Source organism: Thamnophis sirtalis, unplaced genomic scaffold (genome assembly GCF_051295495.1).
Source record: "Thamnophis sirtalis isolate CommonGarterSnake01/CBP01778 unplaced genomic scaffold, rThaSir2_p1.2 scaffold_15, whole genome shotgun sequence".
In the NCBI taxonomy this organism is placed as follows: domain Eukaryota; kingdom Metazoa; phylum Chordata; class Lepidosauria; order Squamata; family Natricidae; genus Thamnophis; species Thamnophis sirtalis.
The window spans coordinates 33,638,148-33,663,582 of NW_028261395.1; the positions used below are offsets into that span (position 1 = coordinate 33,638,148).

The 25,435-nt window shown below is 39.9% G+C and overlaps 1 protein-coding gene across 1 annotated transcript; it reads left to right on the top strand.

The window, feature by feature from the left end:
- Nucleotides 1-25,151, top strand: TSPAN15 (tetraspanin 15). The gene is made up of 8 exons (XM_014054298.2): nt 1-161; nt 8,435-8,620; nt 10,874-10,948; nt 12,831-12,926; nt 15,436-15,552; nt 21,073-21,120; nt 22,705-22,821; nt 23,429-25,151. Exons 1-8 carry the CDS (start codon nt 63-65, stop codon nt 23,579-23,581), a joined length of 891 nt encoding a protein of 296 aa, XP_013909773.2. The 5' UTR covers nt 1-62; the 3' UTR covers nt 23,582-25,151.
- Nucleotides 25,152-25,435: the final 284 nt, after the last annotated feature.

The following is a 25,435-nucleotide window of genomic DNA, read 5'->3' on the forward strand; positions in this document are numbered from 1 at the left end:
CAGCGTCGCCGCCTCTGGGCTGGCTGGCACGGAGAGCCGCAGGTGGCGGGCGGGCGGAAGCGATGGCGGCGCAGGGAGACTCGGAACAGGTTCGCTACTGCTCGCACTTCCCCTACCTCTGCCTCAAGTTCACGCTCGTCATTTACTCCACCGTCTTCTGGGTAAGTGCGGAGAAGCGGTGGCCCCCGGGAGTCGGGAGAGTTTCCGCGCAGTGCGGAGGGGGAGGCCGGCCACGGCTCGGTCTCCGCTGGAGATCCCGGTCGGAGGCGCCCGGTCGGGGGTTGGAAAGCGCCACCACGTCCCTGCCGTTAGAGAGACGGCCGTTCAAATTGGGAGGCTGAAGCAAGGGTGCAGCTCGGCTCCTTTGGGGCACTTCGCGGGGAGGCTTTCTCGGGACGGTGGCGGCCCTTGTCAGGAGCCCCCGTTCTTTTCCCCAAAGGGAATTCTTTTTGGTTTCTTCCACTGCTTTGTTTTTGAATTTTCTATTCGTATGTTTTAAGCACTTTTAGTTTCATCTTTTTAGACACGCACACCGGTTATATTTGCACTGTGCTGGTTAATGAAGAGCGGTTCTGAATTGAAATGCTGGTGCACTGTCATTTAATTGACTTAAACATTTGTTTGTTTGTTTGTTTGTTAGTTGCTTGCTTGCTTAGTTTGTCAAAAACGTAAAAGATAACAGGTATAAGTATAAACATAAGCATGAACACTGTAGTTATTTTTCTTTATGGTCAAATACAGGAACAGGTGCTCCAGACAAGTTATCAATCAGATTTTACTCTCAGGGAGCAATGAGGAGCATCAATGTCCTGCTTGGGGCTACTCATTTTTTTTTAAAAAAAATGTGTTTATTTAAAAAGACCTACAGCCTTTATGTTTTGTAAAATAAAATCTAAGGCGGTGAGTGTGTCTTTCAGACGACTAATTTGAAAAGAGGGGTCATTGTTTTAAAAAAATAAATCAAATTAGGCATGCTTTCAAAATAATGTTAAAATAATAAAAGAATAAATTGTTAATTTGTAATTTATGTTATGATAAATAATAAAAATATAGTATGTGTATGTATGTGCATTTATGTATGTGTGTGTGTATGTATATATGCGTGTGTGTATATACACACATATAATACATAAATACATACATTATCTATCATCTATCTCTATCTCTATCTATCTATCTATCTATCTATCTATCTATCTATCTATCTATCTATCTATCTATCTATCTATCTATCTACCTACCTACCTACCTACCTACCTACCTACCTACCTACCTACCTACCTACCTACCTACCTACCTACCTACATCTATCTATCTATCTATCTATCTATCTATCTATCTATCTATCTATCTATCTATCTATCTATCTATCCATCCATCCATCCATCCATCCATCCATCCATCCATCCATCCATCCATCCATCCATCCATCCATCCATCCATCCATCCATCCATCCATCTATCTATCTATCTATCTATCTAATTAACTAATCTATCTAATCTATCTAATCTATCTAATCTATCTATCTATCTATCTATCTATCTATCTATCTATCTATCTATCTATCCATCTATCTATCATCTATCTATCTATCATCTATCTATCATCTATCTAATCTAATCTAATCTAATCTATCTAATCTAATCTAATCTAATCTAATCTAATCTAATCTTATCTATCTATCTATCTATCTATCTATCTATCTATCTATCTATCTATCTATCTATCTATCTATCTATCTATCTAAATCTCTAGTACCGCGTAATGAAGTGAGCTCCTGTTACTTGTCCCAGCTTCTGCTAATCTAGCAGTTCGAAAGCATGTAAAAATGCAAATAGAAAAATAGGGACCACCTTTGGTGGGAAGGTAACAATGTTCCATGCACCTTTGGTCTTTGGTCTTTAGTCATGCCGTCCACATGACTCTTCGGACAGCGCTGGCTCTTCAGCTTTGAAATGGAAAGTATGTCTTTTGGTGAATGTACCTTGAGTAGCAGGTCGCAGCAGTGGGCAACAAGGGCCTTTGCTCAATGCCAGTTGCTCCCATTCCTGAATGGGGAGTTTCTACTTGCTGTAACTCATTAGTAATCCATCATTTGGATAACTACAATGTCTTCTACATGAAGTTGCCTTTGAAAAGCATCTGGATGCTTCAGTTGGTACAGAATGCAGCAGGTGGATGCATCTTTGTCCATCTGTGTAGGACCAGTGCTTAATGATCTTAGTAAGCTTCCAGGTACAATTCAAAGTGCTGATTGTCATCTGTAAAAGTCTATACATGGAATAAGACTAGGTCATTTGTGGGACCACCTCTCTTTGGTGGCATCTGCCTGTCCCACATGGATGGGCAAGTTTGGGGGTCACTTCCCTGGAGCAAGGTCATCTGGCAGGACCCAGGAGGTCAGGCTTTTCCTTTATCCCTCTGAAATTATCTCCCCCCCCCACTTCCCTGATACATGGTTTGCCTTTAGAAAGGGGCAAAATTATGGTTGTCTCACAGGCATTGGGGCAGGTTCATTGGGGTTCCCACCTAGAGGATGTAACAGAAATGTGATAACTGGTTGCTTATTATTATTTATTTTTATTATTTTCTGATTTCTTTTGTTTTCTTGCCCAGAGTCACAATCTTTCAAGTTGGACAGCCACATAAATTTCAGAGATATATAAATTGAGAGGCAAATGTAAAATGTGGAACAATTAGTCATTTAGATCCTTTGATGTTTACACTACATCATAAAATATATTATTACTTCATTTGGATTTAATACTCTTTTTTCTCTCTCCTATTTTTATTTTCCTTGAGCTGAATATAGATAAATTTGGGGGGAAACAATTCGTGGACTAGTCCACTTAGCACATGGCTGATGTCATTGAAATAAACAAGTAAACAAATAATTATGAATAAAATCTATTGTTGATAAGACTTCTTATTGTGATTGTAAACTCCTAAGCTCTTGGGTGATGAGAAATACAGTTCAAGTATCATTACTTCCACTTTCTTTTTCCTCTGTGTAATGCCATACTTCCCAATATAGTTGCCACTTACAGCTATTTAAATGCATTTTGCACAATTGTAATGAAATTATTGTGCATTTTTGATTAATTAACCATCTAATACAGATAATATTAACTGTGTATATAATAACTGTGTAAAGGTGAAGGTTCCCCTCGCATATACACTATATTGCCAAAAGTATTTGCTCACCCATCCACATAATCAGAATCAGTTGTGAGCGAATACTTTTGGCAATATATATATATATATAGTTCCCGACTCTAGGGGGCAATGCTCATCTCAGTTTCAAAGCCGAAGAGCCAGCTGTCTGAAGACGTCTCCGTGGTCATGTGGCTGGCATGACTAAACACCAAAGGTGCATGGAACACTTCCCACCAAAGGTGGTTCCTATTTTTCTACTTGCATTTTTACATGCTTTTGAACTGCTAGGTTGGCAGAAGCTGGGACAAGTAACGGGAGCTCATTCTGTTACGCGGCGCTAGGCATACAGCAAGTTAAAATGATAAATGCAGCAATACAATAAATAAAAATGATAAAAACCAACTGTAGTACACATTTTGTTTCTCAAAATGAACCTCTCGTTAAACATGTATTGTAAACATGTTATGCTTTCCGTTCCGTGCTGTCGTCTTGTTCATTGAACATTTATAGAAACCTGTTTTTTTCATTATTCTATGATTCTCAGTTCTAATAAAAGGAGAATATTTGTAGCTCAGGGTTGAAATGAATTCTAGGTAGTCTCTGAGCTTGGTTGTTTTCTTGCAGATGCTTTATTACTCAAACTAGGTAACCATCAGTGCTAGTAAGGATTGAGATTTGCTCCCAACTTACATGCTTAAGGCACTTGTAAAAAGTTTACATGCTTTCTTGAATCTCATATTTCATTTTTTTTCTTGGGTAAACATGTATTGATTTACTTTGTTCCGTACTACAGGGCGGGGCATAACCTTTTCCTAGGGGGTCACAGCAACACTTGTAATAACAACACAAATAATTCATACACCATTCGAAAGCCCATCAAAAACTGAGTTTATTGACACGATTTAATAGTCAGTATGACCACCATTAGCCCTTCGAACAGCATTCAAACGAGGTAGATAAGAACACAACAAATCTTCAAACAGTTCCGTTCGATTTTCCAGATTTTTCAACACAGTTTCCAAATTCATTCTCAAAGTTTCAACCGAAACAAATTTAACATTTAATAGCTCATTCAATTCAGTTTTTTATGGGCTTTAAAATGAGGTGTCGCGGAAGTTGTAAACTGCTGTCGATCTTGCTGTGACCCCCTAGGAAAAGGTTATGCCCCGCCCTCTGGAAAATCTGGAAAATCGAACGGAACTGTTTGAAGATTTGTTGTGTTCTTATCCACCTCGTTTGAATGCTGTTTGAAGGGCTAATGGTGGTCATACTGACTATTAAATCGTGTCAATAAACTCAGTTTTTGATGGGCTTTCGAATGGTGTATGAATTATTTGTGTTGTTATTACAAGTGTTGCTGTGACCCCCTAGGAAAAGGTTATGCCCCGCCCTGTATATCATCTAACTGGCTGAAGAGTAGTTGGATGAGTGCCTCTTGAATTGAAACTACTTAACAACATGTTAAATTACCTGGGTAGTGTTTGTAAGAGGAAGAAGAATAGGTAATTATTGCATTTTTTTTGGTTTACGAGCCCTCTATTGGTTTTGCAGTTTATTAACGAAATAAACGTTACTGGTTAAACTGGTTCACCCTTCCAGTGACATTTCCAGATTTTACAGACCCAGGTGGTACTCCACTGTCTAGGATTGTGTCAGAGTACATATTTCCAGTATTAGGCTAAATTGTTTGAAAAGCCTAAATTTTTCTTGCACACTAGCATGTCTTTTCAATGATCTCATGCTTCTTTTGATTCAGAGTGCAGCAAATGCAACCTCTGTTCCCATCTTTCAGGTCAATAGCAATAACATGGAATTTCCTCTTTGGATCTCCACATTCCTCTTGAATTTTGTTCAATTGCTGAATTCATTGTTGAATTTGAGTTTGGGAATCAGATGAGCTCTACTTTGAAAAAAATCAGTCTGTTCAATAGTTCTGTGATCCAGCTGCCAGTAATTGCTTTGTGATCTAGTCACATTCCTTACAATTCAAACTTTTCTCTGATCCTTTATCATTCACTATTAGAGGACCTCTGTTTGCAAATTAAATTAGGAGTCATAGTTAATAAGGTAGTGCAGAGTAGATCTAATTTTTAAATCATGAGATATAGTATAGATCAGAAGAAATCTCTTTAAGTGTTTTTGATCAGAAATAAATGGAAAGAAAATGAGGGTTTTGTGAAAACTATAAAGTACACAATATATAAAAATGCGTATTTACTATAGATTACATTTCATTCCTGGTAATCTCTTAACAATAGAGATTACTCTTCAGTAGGATATCAAATAACAATTACTTAACCGTAGGTGGAAGACAGTGGTGGGTTTCAAAAATTGTTCGAACCTACTCTGTGGGTGTGGCCTCCTTTGTGGGAGTGGCTTGCTGCCCATGTGACCGGATGGGAGTAGCTTGCCGCCCATGTGACGGGATATGAAGATGCCGACGACACTTGTCAGAACCACCTTAAATTACCTCACACACAGCACTGGCATGCATAAGAATATGATGTAAACTTGTTTTTTTAAAGGCATCTTTGGTTTGCGTTAAAGCAACTTCAACACACGCAATGTTCTGATTGCACCACAAACGCAGTAGTCATCCTTACCTTTCACAGAGGCACTGAGTTTTATAAATATGAGCATGATAGTGTAGAATAATCATATCCAAGGACCAGTGGTGGGTTTCAAAAATTTTTGGAACCTCTTCTGTAGGTGTGGCCTGCTTTCCGGGTCCACTGGTGGGAGCTCTTCTAACCGGTTTGGTAGATTTGACGAACCGGTTCTACCGAATAGGTGTGAATTGGTAGGAACTCACCTCTGGTGGAAGAGTTGCTTTATGCTCTTTCAAGAAATATACTTTCCAATATATTTCCTTTCTTTGGATCTATTTCCTCTTATTTTCAGTTGGGTAAGTCTGCTAAGCTTTTCTCCTCTTTACATAAGTCAAAATTTGTAGAAACATGGAGTCTTCCTAGCATAGCATGGTTCTTCTAGATAGAAACTAAGCTAGATTGATACCTGTTTGCGTAAGTATATACTAGGGAGCATGAGGTCATAACATGAGTCAGATCTCTCTCAGCTGAGGTGAAACTGTAATGCCCCTTACTGATCAGCTGACTCACTTGGCATGGGTGTCACACTTTGTCCCAGCTCTGTCTTGCTTAATTAACAAGGTGTGTTTAAAATAAATAAAACCATTTCTAGAAAGAATGCAGAGAGGAGCAACCAAGAGGATTAGGGAACTGGATGCTAAAACATATGAAGAACGGTTGCAGGAACTGGGTATGTCTAGTTTAATGAAAGGAAGGACTACGGGTGGCATGATAACAGTGTTCCAATATCTCAGGGGCTGCCACAAAGAAGAGGGAATCAAACTATTCTCCAAAGCACCTGAGGGCAGAACAAGACACAATGGGTTGAAACTAATCAAGGAGAGAAGCAACTTAGAACGAAGGAGAAATTTCCTAATAGTTAGAACAATTAATCAGTGGAACAACTTGCCTCCAGAAGTTGTGAATGCTCCAACACTGGAAGTTTTTAAGAAGATGTTGGACATCCATTTGTCTGAAGTGGTGTAGGGTTTCCTGGCTAAGCAGGGGGTTGGACTAGAAGACCTCCAAGGTCCCTTCCAACTCTGTTATTCTATTCTATTCTATAAGTAGTAAGTGTCCATGAAAAAGTTGTGTTGTCACTGTGTAGTCCAGGTAGTCATTAGAGTGAATGCCAGACTACAGATAGTCCTTGTCTTACAACCACAACTGAGTCCAAAATTTATCTTGCTATGCAAGGCTATTGTAAAGTGAATTTTGCCCCATATGATTATCTTTCTTGCCAGAGTTGTTAAATGAATCACTGCAGTTTTTAAGTGAGTAACGGGTATTAAGTAAATCTGACCCCCCCCCCCCTTGACTTCGCTTGTCAGAAGGTTGCAATGATGATCACATGAACCCAGGACCCAGCAATGATAATAAATACACGCCAGTTGCCAAGTATCCAAATGTTAATCATGTGACCATGGGGATGCTGCAATGACCATAAGTGTGAAAAATGGTCATAAGTCACTTTTTCAGTGTCACGGTAACTTCGAATGGTCACTAAACCAATGGTTGTAAGTTGAGGACTGCCTGTATCACCACATTCTGGATCCCAATATCCAAGCCTGGAAACAGGAAATCAGGACTGGGTAAAAAAGGCCACAATGGAGAGAGTAGGGTTATTTTAAACAAGCTCCAAAATGCTTGCTTGAAGTTTGTGTCATGCACAAAGAATCAAAACCACATGTTAAGTTCTAGTTAAGAACATTTACTACTCATGCTTTTATGCACGAATCTAGTCAACAGCCAGCACTAAATTGACACTAGATAACAGTCAATGCAATTCAAGGGGGAACTGGACTTGGATCACTTGTGACAACGCAAGGACTCCAGACAGATTCTTCTCTTGACTCCCCCCTCAGGCTCTGCCTCTGCTACAATTTGTTTTTCAAAGCTGAGGGTGGAGTGATTTGGTTTTTTGGCAGAAATCTGAGGGAAATTGATGAGTGCTCCTTATTCCCAGTTGGCCAGGAATGGTGAGTTCTGACTGGCAGTTAGTTCCTTTTGAGCAGGGATCCTCAAACTACGGCTTGGGGGCCCAGATACGGCCTGACGAAGCCATTAATCCGGCCGGTGAGGGGGCCACAAGGCTGCCCTACCCACTGGCCACCACCTACCTTCTGGAGGCCGAGAAGGTCAAACATGGGACCGTTTTTGGCCTCTCCAGCCGGGAGGGAGAGAGAAGGAGAGAGAGAGAGAGAGAGAGAAAGAGAGAGAGAGAGAGAGAGAGAGAGAGGGAGAGGGAGAGAGGTACCTCTCCCCCCGCCAAGGCAGCCGCATCCCTTCACTAAACTGCTTTCCACCCCCAGGAGCATAACAAATTAAAGTTTAATTTGTGTGTATTGTTTAATGGACTGCTAAATTGGCCATTCCCACTTAGTCACATGACCACCTAGCCATGCTGACTCAGTCACATGATCACCTAGCCACACCCACACAGCCCGCCCCCCTAACAATCTGAGGGATCATGAATCGGCCCCCTGTTTAAAAAGTTTGAGGACCCCTGCTTTTGAGCGTTGCATGCTTGCAAAAAAAAAAAAAAAGCAAATTAACCTATTCCAATTGCAATCTTTGGATTAGTGATGCTTAGCAAACATCCTGAACTTGGTTATCAATGAAATGCACAGAATTTGTAATTTGTAAGCATATGGCATTTCCCCCCCCCCCCCCACTTTTTCTGTTGCAGTTGCTAGGGGCGTTTGTCTTAGCTGTGGGCATTTATGCAGAAGTGGAAAGACAGAAATATAAAACCCTTGAAAGTGCCTTCTTAGCTCCAGCAATCATCCTGATTCTCTTGGGCATCGTAATGTTCCTTGTGTCCTTCCTTGGAGTATTGGCTTCTCTGAGGGACAATTTACACCTTCTTCAAGCTGTAAGTACTTTTATTTAAGTAGAAGTCTATTTTCCTTGACCCTTCCAAAACACTTTCATTTTCCTGTCTGTAAACAGTTTAAAGAAAACTCGTCTAATAACTTCCTTCAGAAAATAGCAGAAAGAAATTTCAGTGGATCATTGGTGGCTCATGTCAGTCTGTCAATAAAGCAGTTTATTGCTTTATGATAGGGATCCAGGAAAAATGCTTTTAAAAAAGTTAAACGGAAGTACCAAAGTAAGATTCATTTAAGAAATATCAGGCCTGTAAAGGCCTTTATTCTTAATTAATATTTAACCCGTATTTAATCAGCTTCCATCCTGCGCGTTCTGCTCATTTCCCGCCTATCTTTTAATTCATATTGCTGTATTTTCATTGTTTATTTTATTGTGTAATTGTTTTACTATTGTTATGTGTACATGTTTTATAATGTTATGTTTTTGCTGTTGTAAACCATTCAGAATAGCCCCACAGCGAGATGGGTGGCAAATAAATTTAATAAATAGATAACTGTGCTTGCATAATGTAATGTAAAAAAAAAACAAAGTTAAGACCATTTCAAAACACTGCACGGTCTAGACTCTAGATAAAGATCTTTCTTAGAAATTAAGCAAATCTGAGCAAGAGTCTTTTATTCTTTCATACTAGAATGTTGTTCAGTTGGGACCAGAACATCTGTCACTAATTGCTATGGTCATTCAGTGAGTCATACATGTACCATTGCAGCATTGCAGTACTTGAGAGACCGCCTGCTGCCAATTACCTCCCACAGACCCATTAGATCTCACAGGGTTGGCCTCCTCCGGGTGCCATCTACCAGCCAATGCCACCTGGCTATTACCCGGGGGAGGGCCTTCTCTGTGGCAGCTCCGGCCCTCTGGAATGAACCCCCCGCAGGGATTCGGACCCTCACCTCTCTCCAGGCCTTCCGAAAAGCCGTCAAAACCTGGCTTTGCCGGCAGGCCTGGGGGTGATGAGTTCCCTCCCCTCTCGACATGTATGGTTGTGCGACTATTGTCTACTTTTATTATTTGTATTTTGTCTTTTATGTTCCCCCTTTTTTTCCCCCTTGAATTGTTCGCCGCCCTGAGTCCTCCCGGAGAAGGGCATCATACAAATAATACAATACAATACAATATAATACATTGCCAGTTGCAGTTTAATTTAACCCTTGTATTTGTTGAATTGTCCTGCGGCAAGTTATCTCACTTTGCCTGGTGTAGCGTGTCTCTCTATGGCAATGGTTCTCAACCTGTGGGTCGGGACCCCTTTGGGGGTCGAACAACCCTTTCACAGGGGTCGCCTAAGACCATTGGAAAACACATATTTTCAATGGTCTTAGGAACCGAGATACCAATTTGATTATTTATTTATTTATTTATTTAATTTATAGGCCGCCCAATCCCAGAGGACTCCGGGCGGCTTACAAAGAAAGAAGAAAATTTGGTTGGGGGTCACCACAACATGAGGAACTGTATTAAAGGGTTGCGTCATTGGAAAGGTTGAGAACCACTGCTCTGTGAAATTAGGGAGAGTGAGGAAAAGGTAACTTTTCTCCTGATGCCTTCTCAACTGAATAAATTAGATTAAAAATCTCCCCCAAAGCATGGCTAAGGACTAGGGCTGTTGCCAAGGTTTGGTCAAAAAAGTCAAAATGGTGGCTGCAATGGTGCGATCAAAGCTGTACCTGACTCACACAAACACATATGATGAACATAGAAACCATATAGAGTAGTGGTATCAAACATGATTTCATTGAGGGCAGCATCATAGTTGTGTTTCACTTTTGGAGGACGGGGTGGGCATGGCCAGCTCAACATCACTCATGTCGGGAGCACCTGTGAGGCCCGAGCGCTCTGCCAGTGAAAGCAGGTTCCCAAGCTCCATTTTTGGCTGCGATGGCCAGCGGAAAAAATGCCCCCCCCAACCTCAGTTTTCACTGGCAGAGGCACCACGGGCTGGTCCTTCACTGTTTGCCAGACCTCTGTGGGCCAGATCCAAGCACCCCATTGACCGGATGCAGCCTGCAGGCCTTGAGTTTGACACCCCTGATGTAGAGCTTCAACCATACATTACAGCCATACCCTGCAGATATTCTTGGTGAGAGCTCAAATACACTAAACCCATCTCCAATTGTTCTGAAAGTTATTCTAATTAAATATTGTAAAAGTAAACATTCATCATTTCAAAACAAAGGCTTTTTGGTTGTACAAGTTTTATATAACATTTTTTTTAAAAATCTTTCTTTTGCAGTTCATGTACATTTTGGGCTTTTGTTTGTTCATTGAACTAATTGGTGGAGTTACAGCCTTAATTTTCCGAAGTAAGGTAAGAAAATTGTTTGCCAAATTAACCAGTTTAAAGTTAGGTTAAAAAAGAATCTGGATTCTGCATGACTTATATATTAACATTATTAATTAAAGTGCATATGTGTATAATATTAACAAAAATATTGTGAGAAATGTCTGCAGTGAAGGCCAAGTTAGTTTAAATTAAATTTAAATTGTAATTAAAATGTAGTAATTAAAAATGTACTTAATTTAAAAACTAAGTGTCTGAAGTAATATATGTAGTGTCAATTATACTTGGCTGGACTAGTTTTCATTAATTTTTCGGGCTTTCTGAGCTATTTTTAACTACCTTGATAACCATGAAGTCTAAAAAAATTAATTTCTTCGGAAGTTGGAGCCAGTATCAAATACTGTATCCTGTGTGCTTTCCTGCCATAACAGTGCAAGCATCTGTTTAAACTCATTTGGCATTATAGAATTGGCTTTTTCTCTTGCATAATCTTTAACTCTTTAGAATATTCTCACTCTGGAAACTTTGAGCTTTGAAAATTATTCTTATATAATTAATAGTATTTTCATGTATTAAACTAGTAATGGATCTGTTGCATCAATGAAATATTGATGATTGAGTATCATAAATGTGTCTTTCCCCTAATATAGTTTTAAAAAGGCTGGCAGCTTTCAAACTTAAAATTAACAACTGAAACTTCTGGTAATGAGCCCAAAACTGAAATCAGCTTTATATGTGTCACTAGGAAGCCTATAAAGATTTACATTGCTTTAAAAAGATTTAGGCAGGTAAAGATCTGTATGTTGCCCATGGTATTTCATTATACTTCAGGGGCTTTTCTGATGTAATATGTGTTGCAATAATGTAGAAACAATAGGGGTCAAGGACATATTGTCATATTACCATGCCCCCTTCTCTGCAGGCCCCCCACCCCCACAGCAGCTAATTCACCACCAGCGTTTATGCTTGGCGGGCCCTCCGCCTGCACTCCTCCCCTGGCAATGGCCAACTAACGCTCCTGTCCCGCCTCCTTCTCCTGGACAGCAGCTAATTCACCACCAGCGTTTATGCTTGGCGGGCCCTCCGCCTGCACTCCTCCCCTGGCAATGGCCAACTAACGCTCCTGTCCCGCCTCCTTCTCCTGGACGCTTCACTGCGGGACGTTTGTCCCCAGGCAATTTGCTGTGCAGGACACTTATAGTAAATGCACCTCCCGGTGGCCCTTTAAAGCCGCAAAAAGGGACTGGAAGCAGGATAACACCCTGCCACCTAGCCTGACACTTTGGGAATTGAAGAATAAAGACCAATCAGAATATTACAAGATCTGGGATAAATTTTATCGATGGTTTGAACAAAGACCCAAAATAAGCAATGATTAAGATTTATAGAATGGAGATAAGAATTATGTATGAAACTATAATAGTGAAAATGTATAAGATAAAAACAAAGCAACATGGTTGGAAATATGATATTTTTAGATTTGTAAACACTGAATAGACCAATTGTAAATAAGCATGGGAGTTATAATGTATAACTTTATATCTTAGTATGTATGGCAAAGACTTTGCCAGGACGGTTACACGGTGTCCAGTGTTTTAATTTGTATTCAATAAAAAACTTTTTACATACATACATACATACATACATACATACATACATGACACGAAAACAGGTGTTTGGGGAGGGCAAATGATGAAAACAAGGTTGTGCTGTTGCATTGTAAGATCCACCCCTTTTGTACCTGCATTGTTATATCACACATAGGAAAGGGATGGAGCTTGGGTTATTTTGATGAAAAAGTACGATTTTATAGATGTCTCCAAGAAGCTTTGTTGTCACCTACTGTGCTCAGCTTTATATGAATGTATGCTGACTCTCATTTTTCTTTCACGTCTTTTTCCCTTTAAAGACAATTGAGTTTTTAAATGAAAATATCAGGAAAGGAATTCAGAATTACTACGATGACCTGGACTTCAAAAACATCATGGATTTTGTTCAAAAGGAGGTTTGTTTTTCAGTATCAACTCAATCTTGCCCAAACTGCTATAGATTCATTAATATTCTAGCAGTTCACAATATTTTCTTCCCCTGCAGCGCCTTAAAAATTGCCAGAATTTCAGGAGAGACATGCTAGATTTTTGTGTTTCTTTAGGAGAGCTTCTGAGATGTTGATGATTGCGCATGAAGTCTCAAAAATGATTTCAGATTAAAAATACATTGTATTTTGGTGTACATTCAGAAAAATAAAATTCATTTGATAGTAAAATATTTAAAAGCTTTTGTGGAAATCTGCCAGAACTGCAGTGCATTTCTGCTGCTTCCATGAGCAACTTCCATTGAACATAATAAAATAATGGGTGACATCGAGTTGATTACAAACAAAAGCCATTTATCAGCAGAAAGAGAAAGAAAAACTACTTTCTTCACTTCCTTCTTTCCAATCATGATAATCTCTATTAGTTTATGTCAGACTTAACTCACATATACCATATTTCATCTCTGATATATAACATCAATTATAAAACTTGGATGCTTGTGTGGCTTTCTTCATTGCAATATATACTTTATATTTAACTATATATGGCTTTCCTACTTTTGGATAACTCTAGTCTCTAGCTAAATAGAGAAAATTAGCCTTTCTAGTACCACTGTTCTAGAAATAGTGGATGGTCTGGGGAGTCCTTTCTCAGAGAGGGTAAGAAAAGGGCTAACTGGAAATTCCCATTCTCTGTTTCAATACAATACTGTAGCAATAATATATTAGATATTAATAAGTCTGTAAGAGTGACACATTGGGGTGGGCTGCTGGGGGTTCACAGGGGTTCAGGAGAACCTCTAGCTAAGATTCTGTGAAGTTCGGAGAACCCCCAAATCCCCACTCCCGCCCAACCCACCCTGCCCCTCCCAGGAGTCTCCATGCACCCCATTTTGGATGCAGCTAAGTGCAAGGTGTGCGTGGAGGCTCAGAGAGGGTGAAAAATGGACACATGGAGCCTAGGGAGGCCGTTTTCGCCCTCCTGGAGGCTAGAGAAACGCCTTCGGAGCCAGGGGAGGGAAAAAACGCCCCTCCCCCCCACCGTGGTGCAGGAGGCTGACTAGGCCATGCCCACCATGACCACACCCACTCAGCAACTGGGCAGAAAACCCCTTGCTAAAATTTTTGAAGCCCACCCCTGCATTACCATAATAAATTGTGACATTGTTATGATAAAATTATGATAAAAGACTATCAAAGAATGTGATTTATTTGTTAATCATTTACATTACAATATTACAATTTACAGTATAATTATAAACATATCTGATGTGAAATAAGCTCCACTGAATTCAATAGAATTAAAGCATGGGTGGAGCTGAATGTTTTGATCTATAAGTTTTTGGAAACCTGAAACTCTTAGTGAAGGAAATAGGCTGTTAAAATTCTCATGAACTTGTGAATTAGGTTATTTTTGTCTAAGCCGCTGAGAAGCCTAATGTAATAAAAACATCTAGAGAGACATCATATACGTAGATGATAATGAAATCCCCTGTATTTCATATAGATAGATTGGAACACAAGCTGAATGGAATGAATATGAGTGATTATATTATTATATTATATTATTTATTATATTATATTATATTATATTATATTTATTATATTATATTATATTATATTATATTATATTATATTATATTATATTATATTATATTATATTATATTATATTATATTATATTATATTATATTATATTATATTATATTATATTATATTATATTATATTATATTATATTATATTATATTATATTATATTATATTATATTATATTATATTATATTATATTATATTTATTATATTATATTATATTATATTATTATATTATATTATTATTATTTACATTACAAGTATATTATATTATATACCATATACCATATAGTTGCTTAAATCTAATTAAATTAAATTAAATTACAATGGCGATCTTCTTTATTTGGAGGGAAAAAAATAATTGTATTTATAATATCTTACTGCTTTCCAACTCTCGCATTTTTTCTGTCTTTATGCTAGGATTCAAATATGCATTGAGATTTTCAAAGATTTAATTTTTTACATTTCTTTATATTTGACCTTGCTGTTATTTTTAAAATTCAAATGAATGCACATTCTTTTTCTTTATGATTAAACAAATGTTGTTCTTGCATACCAGGGAACATTCATGTGTACACAGATATAGGCAACACACACACACACACACACACACACACACACACACACACACACTATACTCCTTAATCACTAACTTTTGAAGTATACAATAGATCGGGATTTGAATTAAGTCTAGTCAGATCAAATCTTAAGGCCTTATTTCCCTACAGAATCTTTTCCAAAACTGAGGATTATTGCATATCACTTACTGTATAACCCCCGTTAATAGTTTTTTTTTTTTTCTTGACTGGATCATGATTTTTAAATGAGGAATATTTACATTCTGCAATGATGCTAAGTATGCTACATTATAATATCCTTTTCTCTTAAAGTTTAAGTGTTGTGGTGGAGAAGATTATAATGACTGGTCAAAAAATCAGTATCATGATTGTTCTGCTCCAGGACCATTAGCCTGTGGAGTCCCATACTCTTGTTGTGTCTCAAACAAGGTAAAAACAATGCATTATTCTCAATGAATTGGGCAGCTTTTAAAATGTTTGTCACATTGTGTTAAATCGATAGTTTTTCTCTAAAAGCTAAGCTTGTCAACAAAAACAATAATCTGTCTATGGAAACATTCATAATGAAGATGCAGAGAAGAGCAACAAAAATATAAAGGGTCTGGAGGGTAAATGATATGTTGAACGATTGCAGGAACTAGGTAATAAGAAGGACTAAGAGAGATATGATAGCAGTCTTCAAGTACTTGAGGGGCTGTCACAGATATGAGCGAGTTGACTTATTCTCCAAGTAAGGCAGGACCAGTGGGCAGGACAAGAAGTAACATGTAGAAGATCATTAAAGAGAGATCCAACCTAGAACTAAGGAGAAATCTCCTGACAGTAACAACAATTATCAGTGGAATGGTTTACCTCTGGAAATTGTGGGTTCTCCATTACTGGAGGTTTTCAAGAATTGGATAGCTATCTCTCTGGAATGGTGTAGAGCAGTGATGGCTAACTTTTTTGGTGCCAAGTGCCCAAAACATGCGCACAAAACCCCAAAATGCAATGCGAGCGCCCCCATGCATGTGCCCTGACCCCATGCATACATCCCCGCTCCTTGCCCATTTTTGACTTCCAGGTTGGTGCAGGAAGCTTTCCAGGACCAAAACGGGACGCGGGGGGCCTTGTGTGGCATCCCCATGCCCCATTTTGGCTTCTAGGTTGGTGCAGGAGGCCTTCCAAGAAAAAAATGGGGTGTGGGGGGCGTGCGTACCACCAAAATGCAATGCAAGCACCCTCTGCACATGCACGCGAGCGCCCCTGCATGCGTTCTACACATGTATGGCAGAGACCCGGAGACCAGCTGGCTGGGGGGAGGAGTGCACACATGCATGGTGGAGCTGGGCTGAGGCGATGGCCAGCATGCCTGCAGAGAGGGCTCTGTGTGCCATAGGTTCGCCATCACAGGCATAGAGTTTTCCTGCTTGAGCAGGAAGTTGGACCAAAACACCTTCAAGGTCCTTCCCAACTTTGTTGTTCCATATTCTATGTTCTATCCATCAGTTTGTTTGATGTGATTTGTACATGTATATGGAGAATCAGTTTGATATAGGGTAGTAGTATTTAAAAGGCTAGGAAAACGCAAGTTATAGTGGGTGACTTTGGGTTGCTCACGCTTTCTTAGGCCAGAGAAGATGATACTGGCAGACTGGTTCCACAAATGTTGCCAAGAAAACTGCATGTAGTTGCCAGAAAACTAGATTGACTTGAAGAACTACAATAAAGATGGTATAAAATAAACAGAAATAAAACATAATTCATGGCTGTATGGAAATAGCTTTATGGGTATTAGGAGCATAGAATGTAAATACAATTTTCCTAATGAAAATTTGGATAAATTGGATAAATCTAAAAACAAAGTAATTTGTATTAGGGTTTTTTTTTTTTCACTGATAAAGAATTTGTTTGTCTTATTAAAAATATTTTGGAAGCTAGTGAAGAGCCAAACTTTTTTCCTTCTGCCATGTCGTTGAGGCTTATTATATGATGTAACTCTTTTTGTGACAGTCACAAATGCACTATGAAATATGGCTTTTTAAAGGCCATACAATTCTAATAATAAATTCATATCCAGAATATGTATTATTACAGTTCATGAATGGAAGTAAACCTAGGTACAGTCATGCTAAATTTATAGTAATTTAGCTCTAGCTAATAGTTGTTGGAGGTAAACTATCTGTAATGCTCTGATACGATTATCAATAAGAAAAAAGTATACACTCTGTTATCAGATAATAACAATACCAATGTGTGAGGGTAATACCCACTGCCTTTATGTGTTTTTTTTCAAATGACTTCAGAAGGATAAAAAATGGCAATGTTTTTAGTTATAAAAATAACATTATAAACACCTAAAATAATAGTCCTGGACATCTTTTCAAAGCTGTCTTGTGTTATACCCAATTATCTGAAAGATGCCACAACACCACTCTAAAAATAAATCAAGTCAAATAAATATTAACTGTCTGACATAGTTACCAAAAGTAGCTTGGCATTTTCACTGGAAAAATACAAATGTGAGCAGCTGTTATTCATTTATTCTACGGTCATGGAAAAAATATAATTAATATGTGAGCTCGGCGTCTTTATTTTCATGGCATAGATAAGATCCGGATAATAGGCTTTGCCACTTTAGTGAAAATCTGTTGGGATAATGTAAACAAAAGCTTTTCAAGCCCAATAAATCTTGCCAGAATCAAAAAAAGCTAACTTTTTGCTACCTATAATAGCGCACTTATCAGGCCTAGGGAAGGATGTGGCATGAGTTAAGTCCATTTACAGGGGTGTCAAACTGGCAGCCTGTGGGCCGGATGCGTTCACGTGCAGGCCACGCCTACCCTGGCTCCGTAAAGGCAAAACACGTCGCGATACACCATGTGATGTTACATAATGCAATCGAGTTTGACACACATGCGCTCGCACTGTGATGGCGAACCTATGGCACGTGTGCACAAAGCAGCATGCGGAGCCATGTCGATTGGCACGCACGGCATTGATTGTTCCTCTTCCAGGTTTATGGCATGCATGCGCACGCAATGATTAGCTGGCCTTCCTGCGCGCAGCAGTGCCAGAAAGTGAAAGAGCTGGTCTTGCATTCTCCAGTAAGAGCATGCACGCTGGTCAGCTGATCATCACCCGCGCATGCTTGGTTGCAAAGGTTCGCATGAAGGTTGCAAAGGGTCGCATGGCTCAGGGCATCGTCATAAATATGAACCAGCTGCCATGCATCCAAATTTTGATTACATGACCAAGGGATGCTGTAACAGTCATAAGTGTGAAAAACCATCATAAGTCACTTTTTTCAGTGCTGTTGTAATTTTTAATTTTTAAAGGAATGTTTATATGTCAAGGACTATCTGTAAGAAGAGTTAATCTTGGCATTAATCTGTTTATTCAGCTGTCTGATCTGTATACTGAGAGCTAAATCTTAAAAGCCTTATGGTAATGCAGCTGTAATCCTCCCCACTCATGGCTTTGGATAGCTTATCTCTTTGACAAAAGGTTCTTCTTCTTACTGATGGACACTGGTGGTTTCTTGGCTGGTACAGCCAAGAAATTAAAAGACACTTGCTCCTGGGGTGGAAAGCTATGGCAAATCTAGACAGCATACTAAAAAGCAGAGACATCACCCTGCCAAGAAAAGTGCGTATAGTCAAGGCTATGGTTTTTAAGTTGCAATGGATGGCTGTGAAAGTTGGACCATAAGGAAGGCTGAGTGCCAAAGAATGGAGGCCTTTGAACTATGGTGCTGGAGAAGACTCCTGTGAGTCCCTTGGACTGCAAGACGATCCAACCCGTCAGTCCTAGAGGAGATCAACCCTGAAGCAGTCGATGTGAGCTTAAATGGACTCCAGAGGATGGTGGAGGACAGGAAGGCCTGGAGGAACGATGTCCATGGGATCATGATGGATCAGACACGACTTTGCAACTAACAGCAACAACAAAAGTAGCAGGGCACCCATGGGAGTAGGAAAACAAAGTCAAGGAGGTGCATGTGACTATGGAGTAGAAGGCCCACTCCTTTTGATATGCATTGTGTAAAAAACAATGGAGATTTAATTGAATGGTTGTGGCCGCCCGTTTGGCTTTTTTTGATCTCTTGAACACTTCTGGTACCGTACAGTGGTGGGTTTCAATTTTTTTTAGAACCTCTTCTGTAGGTGTGGCCTGTTTTGTGGGAGTGGCTTGGCAGTCATGTGACTGGATGGGAGTGGCTTGGACTAACTGGGTGGGAGTGGCTTGGCAGTCATGTGACTGGGTGGGCGTGGCCAACTTACAAAACGTGGTGAAGCTCACTTAACAGCGCTCTTGCTTAGCAACCAAAATGTTGGCTCAGAAACTGTGAGCACACTGCCTGGCATCTATTAAAAATGAAATGGTGTTGTTTGCTCTCAAGAGAAAGTATACATCTACTTTGAAAGAGCCAAAGCCAAGGCCATTTCCATGTTGCTTAAGAGTAAACACACTAATTGTGGAGCCTAACGAAAGAAGCCACGCACGCAGGTAAACAAGAAGGAGCGGAGTTAATGAAGGCAGCGAGAAGGCACAGCCACGAGGACTGAGAAACGGGGAAGGTGGAGAGGGATATAAACAAAAGAAAAGGCTTCTTAGTTGCCGTTCATCTTTTCTTCTCAGCCCTCAAGGGGCTTCCATCAAGCAATGCCAAGGGGGTGCCCTAAATCGACTCTTTTGGCTTGACCTTCGCCATTCAACCAGGGGGGGGGATGCCCTGGAACGCCTCCGAGCTTTTCTGGCAGCCACGCCTCCTAGGAAAGTTCGGGGAAGTCCTAGGAGACCGGACGCGCAAGCTATTGCCCGCGAGTGGTGAAGGAATGGGCGGGGGAAGTGAGTGAGGGTGGGGTGGGGCAGGCGCTCCGTGAGGAACGGGTTCTAACCGGTATGATGGATTTGTGGAACCTCTTCTACCGAACCAGTTAGAACCGGCAGGAATCCACCCCTGTTACCGTAGTAGAAACTTTAAAATCACATTTAAGCTTGTAAACCAAAAGTTTTATGTCTTATTCATAACAAAGTAATACAGTCTAGGAAAAAATATTTAAATTTATATATATTCATTATAAATTTAAATTTATAAATTTATAATGACTATATATAAATAAATTAGACAAGCATCTTTTTTGGTACAAGTTTGATTACTTAGAAAATAGATAGGAAAGGATTATTCGGGTACGAAGCAATTGAAATGGGTGGAAATTGTGTTTTTTAATTGATTCCCTTATTTTAGAGAGGGTTAGTATTCAGAGTATAATCCCAGTGAATTTGTAACTTTCTTTGTTCAACTCCTGTTATCGAATGCTCTTGTTCAAAACTTAATATATATGAGACAATAAATCTTGAATTTTCAGAGGTATTTGGGGAAAGATTCATGGCTTAAATCTTTCATAAGCTGTTTTCAAGAGAAATAGTGGTCTAATGAAACCAAGTTTGTGGAGGAAAATGGTTGAATGACCAAATATATACAGTAAATGAACAAAGTGAAATGTATATTTAAACAAGTATCGATGTCAAAGTCATGCTTGAGCATTTAGATAATAATAAATTTTATCCCATTTACAATGAATTCTAATAATTTGGATGCATGGAGGTTCATTTGTGCTCCCAAACACTTCCTCTTGAGATTCTATAAACCTAATAAAATTATTAAGAAAGCTATTAAAATTATTTAAAAAGATATTTAAAAACTTGGCAGAACTAGATAGTGATTTTTCACTTTTTAGTGTTTTTGTTTGCTATTTGAAATGAACAAAAATGTTTTTCGTACAAGTGAATATTTTTTAATCAAACTATAATAATATACATACTGGGTTTTAACTTTTTACTTTAGAAAAAGTAAAAAAAAAATGATTATGTTACAATTTTTATATCAAATTCTAAAACAAGCTATGTAAATCTCTTCATGTTACATTATAAGTAAATATGTTTATATGTGTTTTTTTTCCACAGACAACAGTCATTAATACCATGTGTGGATATAAAATGATTAATGAAGAGGTAGGGAAGTGAAATATTATATATAAATATATTAAATTTAGCATTTTATAGTCAAAGCTTTCCCAGAGGTAACACATGGCTGTGAGAGTTGGACAATAAGAAAGCCTGAGTGCTGAAGAATTGATGCTTTTGAATTGCAGTTGGAGAAGATTCTTTGAGAGTCCCATGGACTGCAAGGAGATCAAATCAATCAAAGGAAATCAACCCCAAAGGTCCTTTGGAAAGCAGATACTGAAGCTGAAGCGCAGATACTCTGGTCCTACGGTCCATGGGATGTGACGACAGATAGACCGATAAAACAATTTTATGATAAATACCCTGATAAGCCAAAGGGTCCCCCTGGTGGGGCTGGAGAGATGGTTAGGGTTTTAATTTTAACCCCCTGTGTTCACCTCATTACAGGACATGATCTTCTCATGGGGTGGGGGGGGGGGGGAAGCCTGTCAGGCCTGGAAGCCATATTTTACATTGGGCCTTCAGGCCTGCTGCATTTAATGCTGTGGGAAAATGGGAGGGGGTTATATGGAGTATGGGAGATATATAGTCATAATAATATTCCTTTCTCAGAGAGTCAAGGACATTCTCCCCGGCACCTGGAGGGGTGTGACTGGGAGGCATCTCCAGGTGGGACTGTGCTTGATTGACGATGTGATGGCAGGGACTTGGACTTTTACTTGGGTGGGGAAAAGCTGGAAGCTTTCAGATTTGTTTTTTCCCAGATGTGCCAATATGGCATCTCTAACAAAATGGAACTTTGAGGAACTTCAAGCCTCAGAGTCTTCTTTCATTGGGGGTGTTACTTGGAACCCTGACATTAAAAGAGAGAACTAATTGGAAAACATAGAAGGCAATAGGAGAAGGGGATGGCAGAGGATGAGATGGTTAGATGGTGTCATTGATGCAGAGAACATGGGTTTGGGCAAACTCAAGGAGACAGTGGAGAGCAGTGGGGCTGGGCATAATTGATGGGTTTGCGAGAAATCAGGAGTTAGTGACTGAAGAACAAAATTTAGCACTTATCAATTTGTTGTTTTAAGGATGGCTAAACTTTATGCATTTTTAAAGGGGATTGTTGCCATCCACTACTTCCTTTTGTCCTGTGTTCTTTATTTTGCTTTGGCAAACACACCCACAGGGAGGGTCCTCCCGAGCTCTGTTTTCACTGGCAGAGGGTTGCAGGAGGCCGTCGCAGCCAAAAATGGAGCTCGGGAACCCGTTTTTGCTGGCAGGGCACTCGTGTCACCCCAGGCACCAACATGAGTGACGAGCTGGCCACACCCACCCTGGCCACACCCACCCTGGCCCCCTGAGGTCAAACACAACTCTGATGCAGCCCTCAATGAAATGGAGTTTGACACTACTGATCTAAATGGTCAAACAGACTTTGGTCATGGGCACTCCGATATCTCAGCCGAGCCAAGCCTTCTCTGGGAAGTCTGCTTGGTAAGAAGCTATTCTTGCCAATTCACTCCAAGAGTGGGTTGTCTGCATGAAATGTGCGAGAGCTGTAGACTTTCCAGTTAAGAAAGGGGAAGGCCATTTTCTCTCCCTGCATTAACAAAGTTGTAATTCATTACTTTACAGCGCCTGAGTGTTCAACACAACATATATATCAGAGGATGTACAAATGCTGTAATCATTTGGTTTATGGACAACTATGCCGCCATGGCTGGAATTTTGCTGGGTATATTGTTTCCACAGGTAACTCTTTTTATAAGGTAAACAGAGCATTGCTCTCCCTCCCTCCCTCCCTCGTCTGAGTCTAGATCAGGGGTGAAATCTACTTAACTTACCAGTTCGCAGATGTGAGCACACGCACCACCTCCATGCATGTGCCCATACACAAAGCGTCAAAAACGGACATGAAAACAGGACATCCTGCTTTCTAGCTAATATAAATTGTGCGTCACAGCTGATCGTCGGAAATACCAGTTTGCCCAAACCAGTAGCATTTTTTAACTACCGGTTCGGGTGAACCGGTCCGAACTGGTAGCATTTCACCCCTGGTCTAGATTCCACCACCTCCTTTTGCCCAGGTTACTGGGCGGGCAAGGAATCCTGAACCACAGATTGCAGCAGAGTCCTGCCTGCTCAGGAATCTCTCCTGATCGTAGGAGAAACAGGTAGAACTCAACAACAACTCATCATTACTTCTTTCGGCTTTGCGTAATGTTCATGATGCAGTGTCAAAGTTGGGCAAAAATCATGGGTTCTTGCTGTCCTCCGAAGGGCTATTGGGTGACAGGGGAGGACAAGAGGAGAAAACAAATAGTCTGGGAACAATTTTGTTTGTTTGTTTGCTTGACAGTTTTTTGGAGTGATGGTCACTCTGCTGTACATCACCCGAGTAGAAGACATAATTACTGAACACAATTCGAAAGGGGCACTGCTTCAGACAAGAAGACAGAGGGAATATGATGAGCCAGCTGGAGCTGGATGCTGTATGTGTTTTCCTGAGTAACATCAGATTGCCCTTCGACCAAGACTAACAGTTAATGTCCTCTTGCACTGTGCCTTGAATGTAAACTTGAATGTACTGTGATTTGTAAGTAATAGATGACAAATGTCCGGACACTTTCCAGACATCATTAACAGAAAATATCTCTTAAGTGCTCCTTATTACAGTGGGATTTGTTCCTATGTTGGAATCTCTCTTCTTTTGTGACATCCCAAAAAACCCTAGCCAGTTTCCTGCTGTAGGATAATCCAGGAGAGAAATAATAATTTATTCTAAGGTAATTATTATATAGAGCCTGACTTTATACTTAATTGATCTACCTAACAGTGTATATAGCAAGATGAAATTATACTCCCCCCCCTCATAACTGCTAGAATATGGCTAGTCAACTAGTGCAAGAAATGTTTCACAAATCCAGATGTATTGATTTCCCACCATAAAACGATTCTGTGTCAGAAGCAACACGCACTTCTTTTTTTATGGAAGGATAATATACCCTGTTTCCCTCAAAATAAGACCTCCCCGGATAATAAGCCCAATTGAGCTTTTGAGTGCATGCGCTACATGCGATAAAATAAGCCCTCCCCCCCAAATAAGCCCTCCCCAAACGCATACGTGCAGCTCCCCACCATTTCCTCTGATTGCTTGCCACGCAAACAACACAAGGTGAGGTGGTGAGGGGGGGAAGGGAGGGGGAACATACCCCATGCACCCCCCACACCCTTACCTAATGGCTCCTCCCACAACCGTATCCATCCTGCCCCTTCTGTCATGCTAATGGCCACCGCATAAAGAGTGGCAGGCCCAGTGACGCACCACATGCCTCATTCCTTAACTACCACTGTTTACATCTGTGCTTTCATTGAAAAGCTAATGAGCAGCGCAACAAAACAGCAGTCATGAGTGGCAACGCTCTCTGCCTCCTGCATCGCAAAAATACTAAAGACCTCCCCCAAAATAAGGCCCTGTCTTATTTTCGGGGAAACACGGTATCTGGTTCCTATGTAGTAGTAATTGGGTGAATTCTTGTTTTTCTAAAAACTTGGGCTTGCTGCAGTGTTATGTTTAAAATAAACGTAATTTTCAAGCTCGTGCAGATTACATAATCACCACTGAAAATCATAATACTGTAATTTTCTGGAAATAATCTAATGTGAAGTCTTATGTGGGAGTCTAGGTAAACACATTTAATTTTTCAATTGTTTCTGTGTTGATTCCTGGCCAATGAAGTATTTTAAGGAACTTGATTTTCATTCTTGTGCAATCAACTTTTTATGCTGCTTCTAACAGATAACTGGGAATTTTAGGGGCCTTTGCTGTGTCTTTTGTACGTTCCTGATCTAATCCACTGTTTGATCAGTTAACTAAAAGCTGCTTATTTTGATGCCAATTTTTAAAATTGTTTTTAACTGTATGGAGTTTCATATATTTGATATCCCTAATTAATGTTTTTGTCTTCTGTTTCTAAACAGAATTCAGGGGTGTACAGATGTGCCACTAAAAATTATATTATTTACATGAAAAATAAAGAAATATGGTTTTGTAAAATAAAAAAAATAATTTTTCACTATGAGTGGGTTTCCTGGCATAAAATGTTTCTGTTCTTTTGAAAAGAGGAAGAGGCCGAGATCATTCTAATTGTCCCCCATTGGTCACGCCGACCATGGTACGCAGACCTGGTCAATCTTTCTGTGGAACCTCAGTGGCTTCTACCAATGATTCAGTCCCTCTTTCATTAGGGCTCCATTCACTCCCCCGACCTCCGCTGGCTACGCCTAACTGCTAGGAGGCTGAGCGGGCGGTCTTGAGGGCGGATAACCTTTCCGAGACAGTAATCCTTACTATTCAGGCCTCCCG

Coding starts and splice junctions, on each gene's coding strand:
- TSPAN15 (XM_014054298.2), top strand. CDS start 63: ATGGCGGCGCAGGGAGACTCGGAACAGGTTCGCTACTGCTCGCACTTC. Junction 162..8,434: donor TTTACTCCACCGTCTTCTGG/GTAAGTGCGGAG, acceptor TTTCTGTTGCAG/TTGCTAGGGGCGTTTGTCTT. Junction 22,822..23,428: donor TGGGTATATTGTTTCCACAG/GTAACTCTTTTT, acceptor TTTGCTTGACAG/TTTTTTGGAGTGATGGTCAC.